Source organism: Silurus aristotelis (genome assembly GCF_946808225.1).
Source record: "Silurus aristotelis genome assembly, chromosome: 23".
In the NCBI taxonomy this organism is placed as follows: domain Eukaryota; kingdom Metazoa; phylum Chordata; class Actinopteri; order Siluriformes; family Siluridae; genus Silurus; species Silurus aristotelis.
Window position 1 is genome coordinate 1656521 of NC_139596.1, and position 25744 is coordinate 1682264.

A 25744-nucleotide genomic window follows, 5' to 3' on the forward strand; every position below is an offset into this window, starting at 1 on the left:
TTAATAAGGGCCACATGATTTTGATCATGTCCCAATACCTAAAACTATTGAGGTTTCTGTGATGCAGAAGTACATTGTTCTTCACATGACTGAGCAAGAACGCTTGATTGTATCTGCACATTCATTTGAACCATTTTGCACTTTAAGTTTTTGTGTAAATGTGTGTGGGTACAAAAAGATTGGCAGCTCCTAGCAAACCACTATTTTGTAGATACACATCTTCAAAAGCTTTGGACAAACACTAAGTTGGTTTTACACTGGGCGTGTTTACTGAAGTGTGATTGTTCCACTGAGTTGGTCAGGTTTCAGATTTGATGCTGCATTTGCCTCCATTTAACATCAATACTACTCGTTTAGTACACTTACTAAATATATATACTTATTTTTAATCATCTTTAAAATATAAGTATTTTATGAAGTGTTAGATACCAAGACAAGACCATATTTCTCATTGTGACGGTAAAATGTGAATGTAAAATGTCTATTAAACGATTTTCATCCAGAGTTCAATGTCCAACTGTTTGCTCATTCACGTGCCGTCTGCTTGTTCTATTTGACACGTTTCGAAGCAATAATGAGTTGATCATTAAAACACACACGTGTCAATGAGATGAAACAGGTTTTTTGGGGGTTTTTTTACACGCTCCATTTGCTTTATTTCACCTTCAAAATATTTGTAATGTTTCCTGAATAAGTTGTTGCTTTTTTTGTTACTTTCTGTGGCAGGAAATCTGTCACTTTCATGAAGTGCTTCAAATCCACGTCATTATTGGTCTTGTCGTCTCTGGAATGCTGGGCATGTGGTGGATAATTGAACATCATAATTGCAGTGGACTATACCTTCGATATCTTATATATATTTTGTAAGAAAATGCTAAATATCATCAAAGTTGTTCCAAATTTTGTCCACACTTACTGATGTTCCACTACACTGTGTGGTGATTGCGCTCACTGGCTGAAGGCAGGTACTTATGAAGGTGGGGTTAGGAGGCCTGGGGTGCAGTCAGCATTTATTTTAAAGGTGTTTAATAGGGCTGAGGTCAGAGCTCTATTGCAGGCCACTTAAGATCTTCCACACACTTCCAACCCTTGTAAAGTATATATTTATACAGCGTACATTCGGCCATGCAGAAAACATATAAGGTTCAGGATAGTTAAGTAGGTATGAGAGTAATGCATGTAATTGCATAAACTAACCAGTAGGTTGTATGATTCTCTCCGTAAAAAAGCCGTGTGTGAGAGAAACGTGACGAATCAACAACGCTTTGATCGGACATTGCATTTTCAAGAAAAGTGTGATTATACAGTGAGGCTTAAATCTAACGCAACATCAGCAGATCTACTCTAAAATATAACCATTCATTTCATGACACTTAAATCGTCACACTGGTAATAGAGCTTTATTATGCAGTGACAATTTTCCGCGCATTCCCCGTTAAATTTCCAACTCAATATTAGCAATGTCACACTGTACAGCAACTTTGTAATTTAGCAATATAAGTTATTATTATTGACCTACATGCTTGAGCAGGTTTGATGACGAGATTTTATAAGCTGCCAGATCAGTTATCTTCTGCAAACACAGCTCATAATGCTTTTGCATAATAAGACTGGTGACTTTCTTGAATTTAAAGTCAATGTAGTCACTTAAATATGACCAGATGTTTGTTTTGGCATTTTGCTTTTAACTGGGTCTACATCATTGTCTTGTAGTTTCTGGGAAATGATTTTTTCCCCCTTGCATTATTCTTATTCATTTATTTATTTGTTTGTTTGTTTACCCAGTACAATACTTCAAACAAAGCATACTTAAGTGTAAGTAAAATGACAGGTTTTAATAACTACTTAAAAAGTAAAAATATGCAATAAAAACCACTCAATTACAGTAACATAAGTAAATGTAATTTGTTACTTTCCACCTCTGGTCAACTGTCATGTTGGCAGAGTTACTCAGTCTTCTCTTAAAACCACACGTCTCCACTCAAACACATGCAACAACTGTTTCTTTTATGGTTTCAGCAGTTTCCAACCACAGACCTGACAATTGCACGCACAACTGCAGATACTCTCACCTGCGTTTGATCATTCTGACCATGCACCAGCTACTTTCTCACATTTTTCACTTACCAACATATGTACATATGCATTATTATTCTATATATAAATAATACTCATATTAACATGAAAACATAAGGAACAAGTGTGATTTTTATCAATCTACATTTACAATCATTCTATTGTAATTTGTTTGACTTCAGTGAAAGAGGTCACTGAAAAACACTAGAAATATCACCAGTGTACTTTTCTTTACATCATTTTAGAGAGGATCAAATCAAACATGATCTCAATTAAACATCCCACTTCCTTTCTTTCCATATGTATTTATTTATTTACTATTGCTATTAATTATTAAAATCAATTCAGCAGATTCTCTAATGAAACTCGAGGGGTTTTTTTTCTCAGGAGAAAAAGCAATGTCTCACTGGTGTCTCTGAGAAATATTGCAAAGAGATCACACACACACATCATCAACCTACCAAACACCCCCCCGCCCCACACACACACACACACACACACACACACACACACACACACACACACACACACACACACACACACACACACACACACACACACACACACACACACACACACACACACACACACACACACAGATAGCCCCTTCAGTTGTTTTTTTCCCCCACAGAATCTTTTCAGGATGGTTCTGTGTAAAATTCTGCTCGTGTTCCTCTGTGCCATGGGTAAGCGCTAATAATCTGATTTATTGCTTTTTAAAATAAAAAAATCTCTCATTTTTTGTAGGCAAACATAAGAACCGTATTTATAATATACACCACATTACAGCTGTTATGACACAGTATAAATGAATTGATTGGTTGTATATATTTGTTATATGTAATATGTATTTTGTATTGTGTGTGTGTAGTTGGAACAAAAATATTTCTTCAAATTTCCCTTTCGTTATTTCATATAAAAAATAATTCGATTATTTTCATTTATTCAGATCCGTTTTGAGAGATTTGTTCTAATGCTATATATTTATATATATTTAGGTTTGCTCTCAGAGACTCTGTGCTCTTTCACACTGGAGGCAGAAGTTGGAGAAAGTGTCACTATTTGGTGCCAACATGAGATGATCTATGCAGGTTTCATCTTCTGGTTCAAACACACCACTGATTCAGTTCCACTTCTTGTAGGTTGTAAAAGATTTAGAACATCAGCTCCATCCCAAAACTGTTACTTCTTTAAAGACACTGAGCGCCTGGTGATGTCTGTTCAGGGCGAGAACACGTCTCTCACCATCACTGCACTGAACGTCTCTGATACAGGACTGTACTACTGCAGCTCCATGGCACTAAATAAAGTGACCTTCAGAAACCCGACATATTTACACGTGAAAGGTAAATATCTATACATTTTATAAATGCAGTAAAACTTCACTGGGAATCTGAGGTTATTAAAATATTGTTTTCTTTTTTAGGAGTAAATCAAACCATTGTTACTGAAAACAAAGAGAAAGGTTTGATGTTTTTATTCTACCGCAGGCTTTTTGTACATTTGTAAATTATAATAAAATTCAAGTTTAAAGATCAGTACATTTTTCTTTAATGTTTTCTCTCAGGTTGCTTCTCTACGATCTTCGTGCTGAATGCAGTGTTTGGTTTAGTCGTTGTGATTCTTCTCAGTGTCCTGATCTTCATCCTGCTGAAGCACAGAAATACACATGGAGGTAAAATATTACTCCAAAAATAATAATAATAATAATAATAATAAAAATAATAATAATAGTTTCTGTTGTGTTGCTTTAGGTGCTGAAACAGAAGATCATGAGGTAAATCTGACACTACCGATTAATTTAAACTCTAAATCCGAATATTTTGTATATACATTTTTTTTTATAAAAACAATTAGAAAGCTAAACACCAAGAAGCACCATCAGTGAATGTTTGGAACTATTTACACTACACACACTTGTGTTTCACTGCTTCACAGGCTTCTACCTCATGTGTATTTATTCCCAACTACAAACTGCATAAAGACTTTGAATGTGAAATACCTAAATCTATCTATCTATCTATCTATCTATCTATCTATCTATCTATCTATCTATCTATCTATCTATCTATCTATCTATCTATCTATCTATCTATCTATCTATCTATCTATCTAATTGTCTATCTATCTAATTGTCTATCTATCTATTTTAAAAAGATCAAACAAAAAACAAACATTAACATTTTTGAATTATTCAAATAAATGTATATTAGCATTTAACCTGTAATATAATTTATTCATAACTTCATAGCAGCCAATGAAGCATCTTTTCAGACTGCAAATATTCAGAATTCAATTCAAAATATATATTTCTTTATGTTTTCCTTTTGGCTGCAGGACAGGCACATTTCGTTTTGCCATTATGGTATTTTATGCATTTTTTATCATTTGACTTTTATGTTTAAATAATAAATTAAATAAGAATTTTTTTTAATAATAGTCATAATTTACACATTTCTCAGTGTAAATATATAATGTAAAAAAAAATATATATATATATATATGGTTTATTAGTTATATAAAAAAATTTCCACTGACAAAAAAAAAAAAACTTTCATTTGTAAGTGATTTGTGTTGGAGTTCTTGATGTTTGGATTAAACATGATATGAATAATGAAATAGCAAAAACATTATAAAATATCTTTGATTACATTAGCCGAATTTATCATCTCCAAACATCTAAAGGAAAAACACTGAATGTATTTTTATCTTCTGTGTGTGTTTTGTGTGTGTGTCTGTGTGTTTTGTGTGTGTGTGTGTGTGTGTGTGTTGTGTGTGTGTTTTGTGTGTGTGGCTGCAGGATTCTGACTCGAACACGCCGCATTACGCTCCACTGAAGTTCTCAAAAAAGAAACCCAAGAGGAGAAAGAGACCTGATGAATGACCTGACTGGATGAACACGTTGTGTATTCTTCTGTCAAACGCAGTGATGAGTGTATGTAATCTTACATTTCATTTACTGTGCACTTAAACAAGAATCAGATCAAACATGATGATGATCTGTGTAAGAACATTCTATCATTTATAAAATCACAATAACAGAAAAAGAAATTGTCATTCAAGAGAATTTCTTGATTTTTTTTTTTTATTCTATAAATTTTTATAAATTTTAATTTTTTTTACTATTAACACCTTGTATGAAATCTTCCAGTGTAATAAAACTGATTTGTAGAGACTCTGGGAATAAAAACTGCTCACTGATGCTGATGCTGTGTGAGAACAGTGTGTCCCATAAAATCTTACCGATCAAATAGCAATGTTTTTTTAATCTGTTTGGAGTTTTAGGCGAAATAATTTGTTGAATCTCAGATTTTTTATGATTTTTTTTGCAAGAAATTGAGTAATTAGTGTGTTTTGAAAATATTCACATCTGACCATTTTTATCATTTCATTATCTTGATATATAAATAAAAAAGCAAACATTACCATAGTGTTCATTTGACACGTTTCTTTTTTTATGCATTATTATAAGAAGGAGTTTATACATTAAATACATTAGTGGAGTGTATAAATAAAATCATCTTAAACATTTTTCTCATCAGTTTTTTTAAATGATCATTTGTCAAAAAAAGTTTTTAATACAATACGAAGTGTTATAAGCCGTCTTAGCTCCCATTGTCTTTTGATTGCCCCCAGGTGGTTTACATTGGTATTGCAGGAGGCCTATGCCACTGAAATGTAAGTGGGGAAATAAAATAATTTGTATTCGATATATATGTATAAAAGGTTGTTTAAATGTATATAATTGTTAATGAATGTCTTAATAAATATGTAAAACAAATGTTTAGTGAATACAAATATTTTTCGTTTCGTACTGGCTTTTTGGATGCTTATTAGTGGCGGCCTATTTATGATGCAGTTTCCTTTATGGCCACTAGGTGGAAGGCAAGTACGCTCTGCAAACATGATATTAAAACCTCAGCCGAAATGTACACATTTAAAACATTTATACCTCAGTAAAATGTTCACACGTTAGGGCTTGACTTGCATTAGGGTTAACGAATCTCATTTCAGTGTTGCTAGGATGTTATTTGTTTTGCACGCTTGCTTCTTCCAGGTTCTTTGTTTACATCTGGCAAATTTGTGCATTTCACTTTTTGACTCAATCATGTGTGAAGGGTTCTTAAGTGGAGGTGATTCTTTTGGTGTGTCCTCATTTTGTGTTAGGTGGACGGCTAGCGGCTTGAAAGAATCTGCTAGTCCGTGGAGAATCTTGGCTGTAGTCGACCCATCACTCATGGTTTCTCACACATCTTTTAGTGCTGTGATGATGTTCTCTGCTTTCATTAGATAATCAGTAACACTCTCGTTGTCCGTCATGTGTAACTGGGTTAACATGTACATATTTATAATGCTGTTTCATTATTTTTAGGGCTTTACTGCCATCATCAGCAGCTTCATGTCTTATCAACAATAGGCTTTTATCATCTATACGTTTTATTAATTCAGCATAGCAATCAGCTTTCTTCCGTCTGTCTTTGACTAGCTGTCCTGCGTTAGCATCGACAAGGGCTCATGAAATTTATTTTAACTTTGAAGTATGTAAATCGTCTAGGAATCTTGTTTCACAAAGGTCATGTTTATCTTCAGACCCTTCAAACAAAAACTGCGGTGGCAGAAATCCTGCTGCTCTACTAGCCATTTTGTAGAATCGCCAACGTTTACTGCTAACATGTTTCTTTGTTAAGCTAGTTTGTTAGCTTTCTTAAATAACGCGTAATAAGCGTACGAGTTACTCAGAGAAAAAAAAATCAACTCATTTTGCTCTGCTTATTTTTTATTAGCATGAATTTAAAAAAAAAAGCACCATCTTAGCAGAGTGTAAACAAAAAACAGATTAAGGTCATCAAAAAAAACTTAATACCTAATACCTGATACCTAATACTACATCCTCCGTTAATACAAAAGGTCCATTTTCCTGATACCATAATACAATATGTAAGAGTGAAATACAGAATGACAACAAAATCTATAACCAAATTACAGAAATAAAACCAAACATCCACTATATAATGATTAATATTTGTCTATCTACGAGGCTTTGACAAAAAAAACAGAGCTGCAACCTGAAAGGTGATACAATAGATGAGTCGATTCTTCTAATAACTGTCATATATTTGACCCACATACAACAACAACAACAACAACTGTAAGAACACTGTAAACATCATAAGGTCTCACTGCAGCAGAACCACACACAGTTACGCTTTAGGATTTGTTGGTGGAAGTTTCTCCTTCAAAGGGCTGTAAACAAAAATTAGTCAAAAAGTGAATTCAAAAGACCGCAACTAAACACTGTAGTGAATAAAAAAATTTATGGATCATAAAGATTCACTTACAAGATCTGGGTGGAACAGGTCTGAACCCTGAAACACAGATGATGGAATATTATTGGATGGATTAAAAAAATTTTTTATATAAAATCTGTGTTTTATCAGAATCAGTCAGAATCTGATTATTGTTGTGTCTAATTTATCATTTCAACTTCATAACATGTAAAACATTATTCAAATCCAAAATTGGAAAGTGAAAATCTGTTCTTTGGCAACTTCTCATCTGCCTCCTTCCTCCACTCACTAGAGTTCTTCTTCTTCCAGACCACAATTCCAGCAAAACCAGCAATTAAAACAGCAAGAGCCACGACCACACCAACGATGGTCCCAATCTGTCCTCCATCTGATCCTCCATCTGATCCAACATCTGATCCAACATCTGATCCAACATCTGATCCAACATCTGACCCAACATCTGATCCAACATCTGATCCTCCATCTGATCCAACATCTGATCCATCATCTGCTCCAACATCTGATCCAACATCTGTTAAATCAACACAGTGTCTTTATTATCTGCTGCATCAGCAAATCAGCTTTCACCAAATGTGGTTCTCCGACCTCTCAGGATTCCGCGCCCGTTTCCGAATCTCTCGAAAGGCAGCACCATCTCCTTCTCCAAGCTGCTGTGCTCAATCACACAGGTGTAGTTGTGTTTCTGCAGCTCCTCAGCCGAGACTTTCAGAATGCTCCTCTTCTGAAAACTTCCATCCCCGTTGGGTAACGTCTCTCCGAGCAACACGTTCTCATGTACCACCTGTCCGTCCTTCTGCCAGGAGATGTCCACTGGATTGGGGAAGAAACCTGTAGCATGACACACCACCTCTGGAGAAGACGAATCCCTCTGGAAAAATGATGTTTCGGGACGAACTGCAGAAACATGCAGTCAAGGATGGTTAGAACGTGAATGGCAGCGAACTAAACAAGTATTGTATCTTCTGGTCAGTCTTGCTACTTCTGCTGCTGGCTTCATTTTGAATCCATCAAATACAACATAATGTAAATAAAATCTATTCAACTAAAATATATAATATGCAACTAAATTCAATTATTGGCGTTTACAATATATAATAATAATTAGTTTCTGCTTTGAAGGAAATCAGTGTGTGTGTGTGTGTGTGTGTGTGTGTGTGTACCTTTCCTCTCCAGGGTCTCCCTGCTGTAACCCAGGTACTGCTTTAACCAACTAATACACTGCATCTCCAGGTAGCTCTTCTGGAATTTAGCATTGATTCCTAAAGAACCCCACTTATTCATGAAGGTCCGAGCTCTAAAAGTAGTTTCAGTCCAGGTTTGAGAGCTCATGTCCAGACTGATTAAATCTTCTCCATCATATCCAAACTGATCGTGTCCTCTAGTGGTGCCGTTATCATAAAGTTCACAGCCGTACGTCCTCTGTAGTGTATGAACTCCTGCATACAGCACACACACACACACCCACCCACACACACACACACACACGGGCAACATATTTTTTTCATTGGCAATTCTGAATTGTATCATTGGTGATCGGTTTACATAGCATTTTCCTTGTGTGCGGATTTCAAAGACGTGATGCGTTCAAACAGTATCACAACCATCACGTTATCTCTGCAGAGACAATTAAAACATCTGTATGTAGAGCTTGAAAGCTGATCAAATATGACCTTGTCTTATGCATTTAATATTTAATGCTAATCACCTGCGGTGTGATGAAAGCTTTGCATCGCTATATTCAGGCTGTTTTGGAAGCGCGCTTGTTGATCCTGCATGCGCTGTGTTTCCTGCTCCCAGTACTGTGGATAATAAGTTCCAATCTTCTTAATCCACTCTGTCTTTGGAATCATCTTCCTAATGTTGCTATCGTAGTAGACAAACTGCTCTCCATCCACCAGACCAACAACAGTGAACTCTGGGAAGGTTCCTCCAGATGTGACGGCAGTATAGCGGTACCACAGAGTGTGTGGGACTGTGAAAATGCCAATGCCAATGCGTTTATGTCATTCCAAAAATTTATTATTCATTATTTTTCTAAACTCGAATTTGAATTAAAGCTTAAAGTCTGCATTTAATTTTAAATAGATTTTGAAGCCACTGGAAGTGGGCTTTGTAGGCTCTGGGCCTGAGACTTTGCAAAGACCTGAGACCTGCAGGCACTGAAATACACACCTTGCGTGTTTCCTTAAAGTGCAATGTGAGATCGACAAAATTGCACAATCATCCTCTACTGTCAATCTTTCACAAATATTTACATTTTAGCATGTAGCTTTTAATCAAATGATCGTTTTTAACTTACCTGCTGATGACAGATGAATATTTAAGAGAGTAAAGAGAAGAAGTAGAAACTCCATTATATCTGCTGTGCCCAAAAATGTTGCTTTCCAGGAATGTCAAAATAAAGGCTGACACCACATTCCATACATACATATGAACCCATCTCAGGTCTCAACAAGTGTAAATAAACATCTGGAACCTTTTTACACTGGGGTCATATGAAAGATAATATATTATATATATTATATATATGATAGATAGATAGATAGATAGATAGATAGATAGATAGATAGATAGATAGATAGATAGATAGATAGATAGATAGATAGATAGATAGATAGATAGATAGATAGATAGTTTCCGTAAAATAGGCAAATATTACAATTGTACATATGTGACAGAAAAGGATTCCTGCTAAATAATACAAAAAAAGGTTCTTCTACCTTATTTATCGCATTTTTTACTCAATTTTGGTTTATTTTTTTACTTTCCTCAAGCTTCACCTTATTGTATGTTTACTAATGTACTTTAATTTTGGTTTAAAGCCACGTGATATATAGTCATGTGACAAGGACTTGTAGAAACATGACGCCATCTCACCTGTGCAGCCGTGTTTCAAAAAGTCCTGAGGCTCATCCTTGAGTGTGTCTTTCACCTCCGATGGTGGTTTTAATTCACCAACTTAAAACTTAACCCTCTCGAAATCACATATTTGTATAATTAGACTATTTAATTATTTAAAAAATAAATTAAAACCTTTTGCCCACAGTGTTTTTACTGCTTATCCAATGCATTTGCTTATCCAACTATATATATATATATATATATATATATATATATATATATATATATATATATATTCTTTTGTAACACACCAGCTATAAACCTGGATGGTACAGGTTCAGATAAAGAGTGCTAGTGAAGGGAATCATGATCCAACATGTTCAATACCAAAGTCACCCAGCAGGTTCTCTTGCCCAGTAAACATGTTCTTCAAAGTTGTTGGACTTGATGTCATGGTGTATCACTTTTACTATAAATACTGTGGTAAAAAACTCTGGTAAGATCAACAGCAGATTGCGGCATCCTGAAAATAACTAAAGACTTAACAACGGTAAGCATGTGCCATAGCATCATCTCATGTTCTTCGCAATCGCAAAGGCACATTGGTGTGAAAGGAACAGACACCACAACATTTATTAGTTTGCTCTTTCCTTTATTTGAAATTATTAGTTTAGTAATAATGATCATTTTTATTCCTGTCATGTTATTTGCTTTCCTGTATTTTTATGTTTTACTTCTCTTCTGGTGTGTTTGGGTCTTTATGTGTGTAAATCAAACTGTTGGTTTCAGGAGGGATCTGCAAAATAATAATAATAAAATAAAGCATAATAAAATGTGTGACTTTAGTTTTTTCATGTAACGACATGGTCTTGATATTATGACATAAATCACCTCAGTCTCTGTTACAGAAGCTCATAGGAATGAGATCTACACGTCTCCTAACTGTCTTACCTGGACATTGTCCTGGACTCCACCTTCAAACCACTCATGCCCAAAGATATCCTCGAAACTGGGACGCAATTCTGGGTTCAATTCCAGGCACCACATTATCAGCTCGAAACACTCTGTGTGAGCAGCGATGAGACAAAGGGTGAGATACAAACACAAACTGATACATTTCCACTTGTTCTGCTGAAAGGTTTCTCTTTGTGGACTCACCTGGAGACATGTCAGGACGAAGATTTAGGAGCCCAAAGTACAAATCATTGTCTATTTTTATAGGGTAGTCTCCGGTCAACAAGTTGTACAGGATTATGCCCAGATTCCAGATGGTAGCAGGAATGCCCATATACTTTCCGTGTAATAGAAACTCGGGTGGCATCAAAAAATTAGCACCTGAAAGTAAAAGAGGCAAAGACCATCAGCAAATGTCACAAAAATAATCACAATCACTCTTCACCACTACGTTCCATTTGATTCTCTTGGATATCTGTTCTGATGTTACCTAAATAATCTGTGTAGGGCGTGTCCAACAGCCAATCACCACAGCTGAAATCGATTAGTTTGACCACCAGCGTCTCAGTGTTTATGAGGAGGTTGTCTGCCTTGATGTCACGGTGTATCACCCCGCGAGCGGCGCAGTGCCGAGTCGCCCAAACCACCTGCCGCATGATTTCACGAGCCTGTGCTTCAGACAGAGGATTCTTTTGAAGCTGAAGATAGTCGCTGAGGTTCATACAGGGACTGGGATGCTGCATGACCATGATGATGTAATCGGGCATGTCAAACCAGTCGAACAGAGTTAACACGTTGTTACAGCGAGGTTGAGCCGACACAGCCTTCATCAACGCCACCTCCAAAGGAACCTCGTACATCCTACTGGGCTGAAATGACAACAAAGTTGCAGTTGCAGTGTGAATCGAATCTACACCCAATAGAGATGATACGTTGGAAAATGTTTGGATGGGTAAGTACAACTGGTGCAACAGTGACAACTTTATAGCCTCTATAAAGTGCCGTATATGTTTACTTACAACACTTGTGAGTCTGGCATTGCCTTTCTTGTCAATGTATTTAATGGCGACCTGTTCACACACAAAACATCAACAGTAGGTTCTTCAAGCCAACATTGCATGGGAATTTTAAATGCCCCTACACAAGCAGGACCTGCCCTGGTGGGACCCCATTTTTTAAAAACCGCAGCTATAATGGTCAGACAGCGAAAAGATTATGAAAGAGAACATTTACCGTTTTACCGTCTTTATTCCGAACGCCTGCAAAGACGTGTCCCTTCCCCAGCGCCTCTCCAACGGTGTACCATGAATGAAACACACCTGTAAAACAGATTTAGCATTTAAGATGATTAACTCTACTCACCTGTACTGAGAGGTGTTTTTTAATTTATTTCTGAAGTTTCTGATAAACTCAAAAGATCTTCCTTTCCAGTGCTATTTCTGTGCACGTGTCATTGTGTGTATGCTTTGATTTAGGAGTCACTGAGTTACATGCTATTGTACGTGATGCTAACATACCTGGGTTAGGAGGCTTCAAAGTGAGGTTCTTGCCAGGTTTCCGGCAGCATTCGTATATATGAATATTTAATTTGGTATCCGCTAATTTAATGTCTCGCAGCTGCCAGATGTTCATCAGCCAGTCAGGTTTTGTTCTGTTCCCTTCAAACAGTTTTAAAGACATCTACAAGAGAGAAAAGAAAAAAATATTTTTGTCATAAATGATTTAACTTTCAATTGAAAACCTGGCAACCATAATCTCAATTATTAGTTGTCTTGTTTACCGAAAGAAGGCGATTGTAAAAGGTCCTTTTGAAGCTGTCGGGGAAAGAGAGGGCTGCCATAGCAATGGTCTTGCAGTATTCACGGGCCAAATCCAACTGACCATACATAGCCAACCTGCTGGCATGACATAACTTGAAGATCTAAAAGAGACAGAGATAATCATTCTCAGTGAACTGGTTGAATCTGACAGATCAATGTCCATGAAAAACCAAATGAAGGTCAATTCCAACCTGGAAGCTCGGCTGTGCGAGTCCTGAGGAGAGCGACAGAATGTATTCGTACATCTCGGTTCTTATGAAGGCTTGTTCCTGGACCATGAGGCCAAATGGTATTCTGGTGTCAAGAAAATAATTGTTAGGAGCAAAAACCACATACACACAAACACACACACACACACGCACCATACCTGTCACATCCGATCAGCTGAAACTGGCTGCGTGACCCCAGCTCCACTTTTGCCAGCACGTAGCAGAGGTGCGCTGCGGAGATCAGACCTCTGGAGGCTGCAGATAAGAGTGACCATGCATGAGAAGATCAGGGATCCAGGACACTTAATGTACATGTCAATTTCAGAAAAAAAAAGCTGTTATAGTGGAGTGTATTCATACCTAAATCATCTCCCATCATAATCACAGCTTCTCTGCGCTCATCATCCAACCCTGAGGAGTACAAAAGCTGCACCAGAGGAATGCACCAGGTCTTGAGGTTCATGTTGAGCTGTAGAAGAAACTGTCAAGTAAGTCCACATAATACTGATACAAAACATTGCACAGTGACACAATCAGACAGATGCTGATACTGGGGAGTGATATACAGACCTCTGGTGCCTTCTTCTTCAGCATGCTGTAACCATTGAAGAGGAGAGGAGCGATTTTACACATATTCACTTTCTGTCGGAGAGAAATATCAGTAAAATTACACGTCAATTCGTATCTCTTCAATGTCAATAGCGTTATATTACAACTGTACTACATTCATTTATATACAGATTATGATTAAGAAGAAGCTCAGCTCTGTACATACTCCATTCTCATTGCAGGACAGTTCCATGATCTGCCAAAAGAAATAGTTCTCCACTTGGTTGTGTTGGAGACACAACTGTTGTGTCTGTAGGATGAACTGGATCAGGTTATTTTTCTGCATTGTATCCCTGCAACAGATGTTAGAACAGCTGTTTTATGTCGATCTCCATGCACAGTTGCATAGTTTAAAACACTGCTGATTATTGTGAGTGTAGGAAGCAGAAGAGACTTTAGGAGAAGGGAATGCGGGTCTCACCTCATAAGAGGACCTGGAAACAGAAGTGTCTCTTGAGGTATTTGAGGTTGATCCACGACGTTCACGTCTAGAATCAAAACCTCAGTTAGAGATATAATTCTATACAACTCTATATCTTATACATGCTGTTTATTCTACAATGTTCAAAATGTTAAGTTTTTCAGGAGTTTTTTTGTGTGTGTCTGTGTGTGTTTGATTTGCACCTGAAACCAAAGATTTGTTCCCAGGACATGGTGTGTGATCATCAGGAACTTTTATGGTTTCCATTTTCAGCCTATTTCTGTGGAACATTAAGAATAAATTTGGTTTTGTTTATTATAAATGTATTCCAGAAGGTGAGTAAGTCATACCAGCTCTCACCAATACTTTCACATAGCATTTATTGTGCATTTATTTGGTTAAAAACTAATAGGATCAACACTATTGTGTAGTTTGTGAAGGTTACGCTGATCATCCGCCTTTTTCTTTTGTTACATGTTACATGTTTGTTACAATGTTACATTGCGGTAAATGAGTTATTGTCACCAAATTAAGAAATTAGGGTCAGTATGGGGTATTTTTTTTCTATCCTGTAGTGGTCCTAACACGCCGTCGTACACATAATGGCATGTAAAAAAAATAATACAGGTTTACATAAAACACGTAGACGTGTTTTTTCTGTCTACTGATTTTCCCGTTTCCAATGTAGACGAGAATCAGGAGTGAATAATCTGCTCTACAAGCTGTAAAAACATCACCACACTGACACCCAGTGGAAGCTGCGTGTAACAACAACCCACCGCTGAATATAATTTTTACCTTAATATCGCTTAGAGGATCAAATAACCAAATTACCTCCAGTGATCGATGAAATCGAATGACCACCAACTCCAAAAGCAACTGCTTTTATGAAAAAAAACAGACGCCATGTGACGTCATAACGGAGCGAGATTTTTTTTATTGCTGCTCAAAACACACCATAAAACCCACATGGTGTCAGTCACCTTTACAGTTAGCTTCACAAATACATTTATACTCAAAATCACTACTATTATTTACATCTTTTCCCAGAGCCATTACACATAATACACATAGTTTCAGAAACATTGATGGAAAAAAAAACCCACAGAAACACACGAAATGCATGAACATATTAATGCATGTATGCATTTCGTGTGTTTCTGTGGGGGGTTTTTTCATCAACTTTTAATACTTATTACCAACACTACATTGTTGGTAATTATTGTAAGAAATCATTAACATGATCAGTGTCTTCACATAGATCAGGGGTGTCAAACTCAGATGATTTAATAAAGATCTATTATTATTGTTATTGTTATTAATGTCCCGGCGATATGAAGCGCTGATAACACAAACTACAGATGCAGCGCTTCAGCTGCCTTACTAAGCACTAGACTACCTGAGAACATTCCAGCGTCAATCAAGTCGAGCTTCTGTTGATGTATTTAACCCTATTTTACATTTATTGTGAAACAGCGCCTCACAGTGGTGAATAGAAAAGTTGACTCTGAGTAGATGTTTACTGACACTGGCGGTAAACACGTGTGTGTTATTTATGGAGTGAATGTGGCTGTAATTAAGGAATTGAATCTAAGAGGAACTACGAGACAAAACATCAGGAGAAGCTGAAAAACCTGAATGCAGAGCAGAAGATACAGAAAGTAGAAGAGTTAAAGAAGAATCTGACATTTCAGTCGACGTGTTTCACCATTTATTTATTTATTTTCATTGTAATAATTTTTTGGGTCATATTTATGCATTGAAATATTATTCACACTATGTTTTTAATGGCAGCACTAAAGCTATTTTTTTTTTTGTGATCGACTATAGTCAGGCCTCTGGTTTTTCCACAACCTGCAACACCGCATTTGTAAATCAGAGTGGGTTCCAAAAGTGCAGACGAGAAAGATTTCTTCTCCTCTCCAGGAATGGAGCACGAATCTGTCACCATGAACGTCTTATCCCTTTTCACCATTCATTTCTTCCAGGGATCTGCAGGTAAAAGCGATTTAATATAGGAAGAGCTGCTGTAGTTTGGGTCAGGTCTAACTGAGGACAAGGGCAGGGACAGGGGCATAGGCAGAGCCTGGTTTAAGAACATCTGGGTGTCACATCTTGAATTATTTAATAGGGTTGAAATATTTGAACTGATGCTCTTAATTCGTTTCTTCTCTAAACTCTAGCAGGAGGTTGGATTACGAATACATACATGAATGTAAGAATGAATGAGTTTGTGTTATTTATGTTGTTTCGTGTAGAACCTTGTTCCTGAGGGAATGTGGTTCCATTTTATTGTTTGTTGTCCCGTATATGGCTGAAATGACAAAAGCCAGCTGCTTCATCCAGAGTGAAATTGAATTCATATTTGGTGAGTGTGATTAAAAAGATTTTTTCTATGCCAAATATCCAAATTAATCTTAAATGATGTTCTTGATGTACTTCATTCTTCTGTGTATTCAGCAAAGGAGCAGGTTCTAGATGCAGTTCACGAGGAAACGACGTTCGTTATGTCAAGGTCACGAGAAAATTCACTTGTGATCACGAAAAACATGCAGTAGGATTCTGTAACACGGGTTGACTTGGCGTGACGATGGCGTGACGATGGCGTGACAGGCGTGGGGACCGAGTTAGAGGATCCAAACGCAGGATTTAAAACAAGAGTGGTTAACAGGCAGGGTCAACAACAGTAAACAGGTATATCAGAGGAAAGACAAAAGGGTAATCCAAGGTCGTGGCAGGCCGCGAACAATCATAAACGTAGGTAAACACGTGAAAGCAATGGAACATGGTACATAGCATAACAAGACGCTGAAACAATGGCTGGCATTGACCAAACAATAACAATTTGTGTGTCCCATGTATAGTCCTCCTGCTGGGAACTGGGAATAGTCAAGTCAAGTCAAGTCAAGTTTATTTGTATAGCACTTTTCACAACAGACATTGTCTCAAAGCAGCTTTACAGAAAACAACAGTGAAGGTGAATGGTGTGGGTTTGTCCCTGATGAGCAGCCGTGGCGACAGTGGCAAGGAAAAACTCCCTTGGATGATATGAGGAAGAAACGTTGAGAGGAACCAGACTCAAAGGGGAACCCATCCTCATATGGGTGACATCAAGAGTTTGGTCATAAATCTTTCAACAATACAGAACAATTTGTGATCATCATAGATCCAGCATCAGCTTCTCCATGCCAGGGCCTTTAAACACTCGGCATCTACTTCTCCATGATCATCCATAGGTCCATAATCTTCACGAGGTGGGACGTGACTGGAGCTGGCCAAACCTCAGGATGCCTCGGGATGGGGAGAGAAAGAGAAGCAGTGGAGAGGAATTAGCGTAGCTGCTGTTCATGATATTAACAGCACAAGTTGATAATGTGCATGTAATCATATATTCTGGAGCACAAGGTTGTGATGTGATGTGTGTGATGTGTGTTATGTGTAGGCTTTGCTAAAAAGATATGTTTTTAATCTACACTTAAACTGGGAGAGTGTGTCTGAACCCCGAACACGGTCAGGAAGACTATTCCAGAGTTTAGGAGCTAAATGTAAATATGCTCTACCGCCTTTAGTGGACTTTGCTATTCTAGGAACTACTAGAAGCCCAGAGTTTTGAGATCTTAGGGAGCGTGACGGATTGTAGCGTGTTAAAAGACTGGATAGATACATGGGAGCCAAACCATTTAGTGCTTTATAAGTGAGTAGCAGTAGTTTGTAGTCTATTCGAAACTTAATAGGAAGCCAATGTAGGGACGATAAGATTGGGGTTATATGATCGTGTTTTCTTGACCTAGTAAGAACTCTTGCTGCCGCATTCTGAACTAACTGAAGCTTGTTTATTAATGATGCAGGACATCCACCTAGTAATGCATTACAGTAGTCTATTCTAGAGGTCATAAACGCATGGACGAGCTTCTCTGCATCAGATATAGATAACATATTTCTTAGCTTAGAAATATTTCTAAGGTGAAAGAAGGCTGTTTTTGTAACTTGAGTGATGTGATTTTTAAAAGATAAGTTGCTGTCTAAAATAACTCCCAGGTCTTTTACCGTTGAACTAGTAGTTACAGAACAACCGTCTAAATGCAGGCTGAGATGCTGGAGCTTCTGTGTACTATTTTTTGGGCCGATGAGCAAAATCTCCGTTTTATCAGAATTTAATAGCAGAAAGTTATGGGTCATCCAATCTCTTATTTCTTCAACACACTCAGTTATGCGAGCTAATTGAGCTGTATCGCCTGGTTTGGATGAAATATATAGCTGGGTATCATCAGCATAACAATGGAAGCTAATTCCATGCCTTCTAATAATATTTCCTAATGGAAGCATGTATATTGTGAAAAGCAGGGGTCCTAGAACTGACCCTTGTGGCACGCCATAATTTACTAGCATTATCCTGGATAGCTCTCCATTTAAATCTACGAAATGGTAACGATCAGACAGGTAGGATTTAAACCAGCTTAATGCCTGTCCCTGAATACCGATGTAATTCTGTAAGCGATCAAGGAGAAGATCATGATCTATAGTGTCGAACGCAGCACTAAGATCTAGTAAAACTAATAGGGAGATGTAGCCTTGGTCTGAAGCTAAAAACAGGTCATTAGTGATTTTAACTAGAGCAGTTTCTGTGCTATGATGGGGCCTAAAACCTGACTGAAACTCTTCAAAGATATTGTTCTCCTGCAAGTGGTTACATAACTGGGCAGCGACAATCTTTTGTAAAATCTTAGACATAAATGGGAGATTTGAAATGGGTCTGTAATTCGATAGCGTGTTTGGATCCAGATTAGGTTTTTTAATGAGGGGCTTAATAACTGCTAACTTGAGGGATTTAGGGACATGACCTAACGATAGTGAGGAGTTAATAATATTGAGAAGAGGCTCACCAGCTGTATATAACACTTCCTTCAGTAGTTTAGTGGGAATTGGATCTAACTGACATGTTGTTGATTTAGCTTTCATAATAGCATCATACAGCTCTTCCTGTCCTGTACATGTAAAACAGTGTAGTTGTGGGGTTGTAAGTACGATTGTGTCGGGAGATGCTGTCAGAGGTTGAACTGACACAATTGTTTTTCTAATGTTATCTATTTTTTCAGTGAAGAAATTCATAAAGTCCTCACTACTAAACTGTGATGGAACACATTTTTCAGATCCCTGATTTGTTGTTATTTTAGCGACTGTACTGAAAAGGAACCTGGGATTGTTTTTGTTATTTTCTATGAGTTTGCTCAGGTGTTTAGCTCTAGCAGCTTTTAGCGCCTGTCTGTAGCTAAGCATACTGTCTTTATACGCAATTCTAAATACCTCCAATTTAGTTTTCCTCCATTTTCTCTCCAGATTACGTGTTGTTCTCTTTAGGGCATGCGTATGACTATTATACCAAGGTGCAGGTGCTTGTTCTCGAACCTTTTTTAACCGGATGGGGGCAACAGTGTCTAAAGTGCTAGTGAGGATAAGGTCTATGTTGTTCGCCATCTCATCAAGATGATCAGCAGTTATGGGTTTAATGTGAAACTGAAATAAATCAGGCAGGTTATTTATGAATCTGTCCTTAGTGGTTGGAATAATAGTCCTACCAAGTCGATACCGTGGTGAAACACAGTTAATCTGCTCTACCGGTAGTGTGAACAGTATGAGGTAATGGTCTGTGATGTCATCATTCTGAGGTAAAATATCTATATCAGTGACGTCTGCTCCGTGGGATATTATTAAGTCTAGTGTGTGGTTAAAACGGTGGGTTGGTCTGGTGACGTTTTGTTTAACTCCAAAAGAGTTTAGTAAATCGACAAATGATAATCCTAGGGCATCGTTTTCATCATCTACATGAATATTAAAATCTCCTACAAGCAACACTTTATCAAAACTGATCAAGAGGTCTGAGAGAAAACAAGCAAACTCATGAAGAAAATCAGCGTAGGGCCCCGGGGGTCTGTACACGGTGACCAGAGCGAGTTTTCTATGCATGTCTGAAAGTGCAATTTTAAGAACGAAAAAAAATAGTCTGTAATTAGTTCCCAGGCAGAGGATTCTGGGAACTGTAGTCCAATGAGACACCATTTTGTTAGCTGTGGTTCACTATGGTGGTGTGCGGAAGGAATGACGTGACAGATTCCATGCTAGTTTTATAGGTTTATTGAAAGGCAAGCTTTTCCTGTATCAAATATTTGTTGTTGTTGTTATTTTTATTTATTTATTTATTGATATATATATTTTTTTATAATCTTAGGCCTTACCTAATCAACTGTGCTTGCTAATCAAATTCATGTATATAAATTGTATCTTACCTAGCGATAATACTTTTAATTTGTAACTTTGTTGACTTTTGGCACTGGTTCACGGGTTTCCTGGATTGTGCTAGAACACTCTAGAAGACGCTAACACACGCTCTTTTTGCTCTTAGCCGTCAAACGTGTCGGAGCTCGTCGACATTTCTTTGGTTTTTTGTTGTTAGTTTTGCTATTGAATATTTACTTATTTGATCGTGTTTCACCAGAATGAATTGCCTCATTTGGATTTTGGCATTAAGTTGTGCTGGAAGTATTACAGGGCAACAAAAGTCTGAAAAAAGTAAGTGTTTTTAAAATTCAAAAACATTTAGCAACTAATACGGTTCATTAACAACAGTTCAGTAAAATGATTGAGTAGAAATAGTGTATCTTAAAGAGGCAGAGTTTCTCAGAATTAAAGATCATTTGCAGAACATAATATCATCAAAAGTTTCAAAGAATCTGAAGAAATCTCAATATGGAAAATCAATATGGGATGGCTGTGATCTTCGGGCCCTCAGGCAGCACTGCATTGTAATAGTCAGATTTCTGTAATAAAATTCACTGCATGTGCTCATTAACGCCTCCATATATTATTTTCTGTGAACACAGCCTTTTCTCCCAACAAGCATCAATGAGCCTCGGAGCACTTCTGATAGATTCTGACCACTGCAGACCAGGAACATCCCACAAGAGCTGCAGTTTTGGAGACACCGCTCATTATATTAAAATGTCACAATGCTGTGAACCAGAACAAGTAAACAGAACAATAAAGGCAGAGCAAAACCCCAAATGAAAAAAACAAGTCCAAAGTCAAAACCAAAGATCAGGGTAGCCAGGTCGGGAAACCAAACCAAAAGTTAATAAGAATTTAATAATTTTACCTCTTTGGGGTTCATATATGTGTAAATTGGAAGTGTAATGAATGGACATTCGGTGCCACACAGATGAGGACGGGTTCTTTTTGGAGTCAAGGTTTCTTCCTCTTCGCATTTTAAAGAGTTTTCTGTTGCCAGTCACCACTGGCTCACGCATTAGGGATAAACTTATAAGTGATAAACTTATAGTCAGTAAACTTATACATTTCAACTTTATAACCTCTGTATCTCTGTAAAACTGAACTCAACTAAATCCTCACCTGCCCCTGACCTCATTGTACATAACAGTTTTTTGTCTAGTTTGTACGTCTGTCAAAAAAAAAAAATTTTCAAACACTGATTAACAAATTTTAGGAACATACCACAAAAAAAAGTGCGTTTTTTTTTTTTAAAGAAAATTGTAATTAAATGACTGTAATAAAAAAATTCTTTGTAAGAAAAAATGTATGACTTACTTTTCTACTATTAAAGTAGTCATAGGTCTCATGTGTATATTCTTTATTTTTTTCCAGGTTCCAACGGTGTTTCCATACTGTACAATGGCACTCTGGTTCAGGATAAAACCAATGCCACAGTTTTTGTTTCTTTTCAAATGAATGACACCTGTTTGTTATACACCCCTGGGACTTTGGAGAACAGGACGGAGGAAGAGTGTCAAAGTCTCTCCCAGTATCTCCAAGGTGTTTTGAAGGACTTAGATTTCCACTTGTCTTCGGTAATGAAAGACTCCAATCAGACTAAAGGTGAGATTTTAACTGAATGCTGATCTCTAGAATTCAACAAAAACTTTAAAAACTCTTGCATTCAATTGATTTCAGTAGCTTGCCCACTTGCAAACTCTAAAAAACACACATTAATGACGAGTTATAAAATAAGGTCACAATGTTTTAAGAAGATTTGAACTGTACAGCGATTTTCTCACTTCTATGCCACTGAGCAGAAACAATACTCAAGAACATTGATTTCACCACTGTGCAATTAAAACACAGACGATATCAAATCTGGCCATACCGTTTGTCATTGTTTCACAGTTGCAGAATAAAACAGGATTTGTTGGGACCACAGCACAGAAATCTGTCCATGGATTAGTCCAGTTACAAATAATTCCCCCTAGTTATATGACTTTGTCATAATTTGACATGTCAACTGAGTTTTGTATTAAGAATGTGACTTCTGAATTTAAGTACTTTTTAAATTGCCTTTTTTATTTGTTTGCTTAGGGCTATATGTTCTGACGTTAATTTGGGCATGAATTTATTGCCATTTTGCATCTCAAGTCATGCTAGTTGTATAACCTAATAATTATAGTTTATATTTTGCACATAAACCTTGACTGTGTGTGTGTGTGTGTGTGTGTGTGTGTGTGTGTGTGTGTGTGTGTGTGTGTTTTCAGTAAATTTCCAGTGGGTGTTTTTCTGTAATGATTCTGGGGCGTATATGAAGTTAACCGCTGACGACAACCCAATCAAAGTTAATCGCGATGCAGATGTCCTAAAAGCTGAGTGTGTGTATTGGGAGAAGCAGATAAAAGGTAAAGTGTGTTGTTTGCTATGTTATTGTGACTCACACACTCTAACTTTCAAACACACACACACCTAACACCCACAGCCCACTTACAAACCTTCCTTTAATCTTGTAAATGGATTCTAAAATCGTGAAATCGGAGAGTTTTTATAGAAGATAATAAAGACTCTGTGCTGATTTAAAAGGCGGAAATGTCTGTGGACAACACTGCAGGCGGACTGGCAGAGAAGATGGCGAAAGTGAGCAGACTGTCATCACCTACGCCTGCGTCATTGTCGTCGTCATCGGTGTCATCTGCGTCGGCATCGGCATCTACAAAAAGTGCTTTGGTTAGTAAAAGTAAAATATGTAGTCCAGCAGAAACAATGAAAACATATATTTACATATTCATAAAAATCTATATATATTTGTATAGATCAGTTGTATAAACTGATATCAGGAGAGTATAGTGATGGTGGATCAGTTTTGTTTATTACAACAGTTTGTTCATAATCTGTCTTTTAGGCAGAGAACGTGATCCAAACAATATCTGTGAGTGTCCTTCTAATACTACCTGTGAAATACAGGATCATTCTGTTTTAATATTACTTTAATATTGAATAGCACTTTTCTTGTTTGTCATGGAAATGCTAATGTTTCTTTTCTTGTTCTTGTTCTTTTATTTTTTTTATTGTTTTTTAACAACCACTGAAGTGTGAGGATCTCCAGCCGAAGATTGAGATCTGAAGCTAATGAATGTTATTTCAGTGTTCATCAGAAGCAATTTAACAAGTGTCAAATTGAAACTTGAAATCTGTTTACTGCATCAGTAGCGAATGTGGCATTTTTAAATACACAGCTTTAAGAGCTAAAAGCAGTCACTTTTATTAGGCAGGTCCTGTAGGTATGCAATTATTGATTTAACATGGACATGGCTGTGACTTGCATGTGTGACTAATATATACACTCACCGGATGGTAGGGTCAGAATTTGGCGTCAACAACATGAAAGCATGGATCCATCCTGCCTTGTATCAACGGTTCAGGCTGGTGGTGATGGTGTAGGGGGATATTTTCTTGGCACACTTTGGGCCCATTAGTACCAATTGAGCATCGTGTCAACGCCACAGCCTACCTGAGTATTGTTGCTGACCATGTCCATCCCTTTATGACCACAGTGTACCCATCTTCTGATAGCTACTTCCAGCAGGATAACATGTCATGTCATAAAGCGCAAATCATCTCATACTGGTTTCTTGAACATGGCAATGAGTTCACTGTACTCAAATGGCCTCCACAGTCACCAGATCTCAATCCAATAGAGCACCTTTGGGATGTGGTGGAACAGGAGATTCGCATCATGGATGTGCAGCCGACAAATCTAAAGCAACTGCGTGATGCTATCATGTCAATATGGACCAAAATCTCTGAGGAATGTTTCCAGTACCTTGTTGAATCTATGCCACGAAGGATTAAGGCAGTTCTGAAGGCAAAAGGGGGTCCAACCCGGTACTAGTAAGGTGTACCTAATAAAGTGGCCGGTGAGTGTGTGTGTGTGTGTGTGTGTGTGTGTGTATGTATGTATATATAAATATATATATATATATATATATATATATATATATATATATATATATATATATATATATATATATACATATATATATATATATATATATATATATATATATATATATATATATATATATATATATATTCACATATATATATATACACACATATATATATATATATATATATATATATATATATACATACATACATATATATATATATATATATATATATATATATATATATATATATATATATATATATATATATGCTGTCAATAAAATCAAATATTTAATCACATGATCGTCATGAGTTAACTCGTGATTAATCGCAACTTAAGCGCACATTTGTATTTGTTCTAAATGAAAACAAAATATTCTTGTCTGTGTTTTAAATGACGTAAGTCATCAGGACACCAAAACGGAACTTTTGCTATGTTTCCACACGGACGGTTTAATTAAATGTAATTAATTAAAAGTAAAAATGATTTTTTTCGGTACAATACAATAAATAGGAAAGCATTAAAGATTCTGCCATAAAGATCTTAAAAATCTGTACTGAGAAATTGTTTTTGCAGTCACGTTACTACAGTGTGTGTAAAAACTGGTAGCTGATACACTCGTGAGTAAACGCCATGTCCATGTCACTGAAAAACACTAACATTGCTATGTTTTTAAATAGCATCCGTTAAAAAAATAAATAAATCTAACTGTCAGTAAATGCATACGTACAACTTGTTTCCCAAAATGACTGCGGGAATACGTGGGTGGGGGGGTGGGTTTTCATTGAGGGTGTGTGGAGTGTGTGTTGGATTGGACGGGTGGGGGGGTTGATGTGTATTAGGGTGGTGTGAGTGTGTGTATGGATATTTTCGTGTGTGTGTGCGTGTGTGTGCGTGTGTGTGTGTGTGTGTGTGTGTGTGTGTGTGTGTGTGTGTGTGTGTGTGTGTGTGTGTGGTGTACTGGACACCAATGAACACAAATTACAGATGCAGTAGACAGAAATTTGAATGTTAAAGACAAGAATTTATTTAATTTCTACCTGTATTTCAAACGTATCTTTGTGTAAATACCAGTAACTAGTATTTAAAGCTATTTAATGTCATTTCAATTACTTATTGTGTTTTTACAATCTGAAATGTGAAAAATACGTTACCTTACCATACAATGTATTAATTCTTGTTTACTTTTATTTACGTAAAGCCAGGCTTACTGGAAGGGAAATGAAAGCGTTTGAGATTTCATATTTTTATAAAACATTTTATGTATTACATATATATATATA

The 25744-nt window shown here is 36.8% G+C and overlaps 3 protein-coding genes and 2 long non-coding RNA genes across 10 annotated transcripts; 3 read left to right on the forward strand and 2 right to left on the reverse strand.

The window, feature by feature from the left end:
• Positions 1-2719: 2719 nt before the first annotated feature.
• LOC310718633 (uncharacterized protein) lies at positions 2720-5157 on the forward strand (the record flags this gene model as incomplete). Its single annotated transcript, XM_083527545.1, has 6 exons — positions 2720-2762; positions 3075-3422; positions 3503-3541; positions 3644-3751; positions 3831-3853; positions 4877-5157. The coding sequence occupies 6 exons, from the start codon at positions 2720-2722 to the stop codon at positions 4958-4960; spliced, it is 645 nt and encodes a 214-aa protein (XP_083383671.1). The 3' UTR covers positions 4961-5157.
• A 1678-nt stretch (positions 5158-6835) lies between these two features.
• On the reverse strand, positions 6836-9836 carry LOC310718120 (H-2 class I histocompatibility antigen, Q8 alpha chain-like). 5 transcript variants are annotated; one of them, XM_083526682.1, is made up of 7 exons: positions 9685-9836; positions 9091-9357; positions 8546-8821; positions 7971-8279; positions 7654-7896; positions 7416-7442; positions 6836-7320 (listed from the first exon to the last, which is right to left on the reverse strand). In XM_083526682.1, the coding sequence occupies exons 1-7, from the start codon at positions 9737-9739 to the stop codon at positions 7313-7315; spliced, it is 1185 nt and encodes a 394-aa protein (XP_083382808.1). In that variant the 5' UTR covers positions 9740-9836; the 3' UTR covers positions 6836-7312. The 5 variants fall into 5 exon arrangements, with proteins under 5 accessions (XP_083382808.1, XP_083382809.1, XP_083382812.1 ...); XM_083526683.1 differs by having other exon boundaries at positions 7654-7860; positions 9685-9834; XM_083526686.1 differs by having other exon boundaries at positions 7654-7812; positions 9685-9831.
• Positions 9837-10792: 956 nt separating this feature from the next.
• Positions 10793-15933, reverse strand: LOC310718141 (uncharacterized protein). The gene is made up of 16 exons (XM_083526720.1): positions 15074-15933; positions 14443-14519; positions 14240-14306; positions 13985-14111; positions 13780-13851; positions 13570-13678; positions 13368-13464; positions 13192-13294; positions 12961-13101; positions 12698-12860; positions 12414-12499; positions 12200-12250; positions 11671-12049; positions 11385-11561; positions 11178-11290; positions 10793-11022 (listed from the first exon to the last, which is right to left on the reverse strand). The coding sequence occupies exons 1-16, from the start codon at positions 15145-15147 to the stop codon at positions 10957-10959; spliced, it is 1902 nt and encodes a 633-aa protein (XP_083382846.1). The 5' UTR covers positions 15148-15933; the 3' UTR covers positions 10793-10956.
• A 211-nt stretch (positions 15934-16144) lies between these two features.
• LOC310718457 lies at positions 16145-23164 on the forward strand. Of its 2 annotated transcripts, none has more exons than XR_014531160.1 (4): positions 16145-16607; positions 21896-22126; positions 22777-22914; positions 23093-23164. It is a non-coding gene; the product is annotated as an uncharacterized lncRNA (long non-coding RNA). The 2 variants fall into 2 exon arrangements; XR_014531161.1 differs by lacking the exon at positions 16145-16607 and adding an exon at positions 20618-20776.
• A 17-nt stretch (positions 23165-23181) lies between these two features.
• Positions 23182-23844, forward strand: LOC310718461. The gene is made up of 3 exons (XR_014531165.1): positions 23182-23236; positions 23412-23438; positions 23601-23844. It is a non-coding gene; the product is annotated as an uncharacterized lncRNA (long non-coding RNA).
• Positions 23845-25744: the final 1900 nt, after the last annotated feature.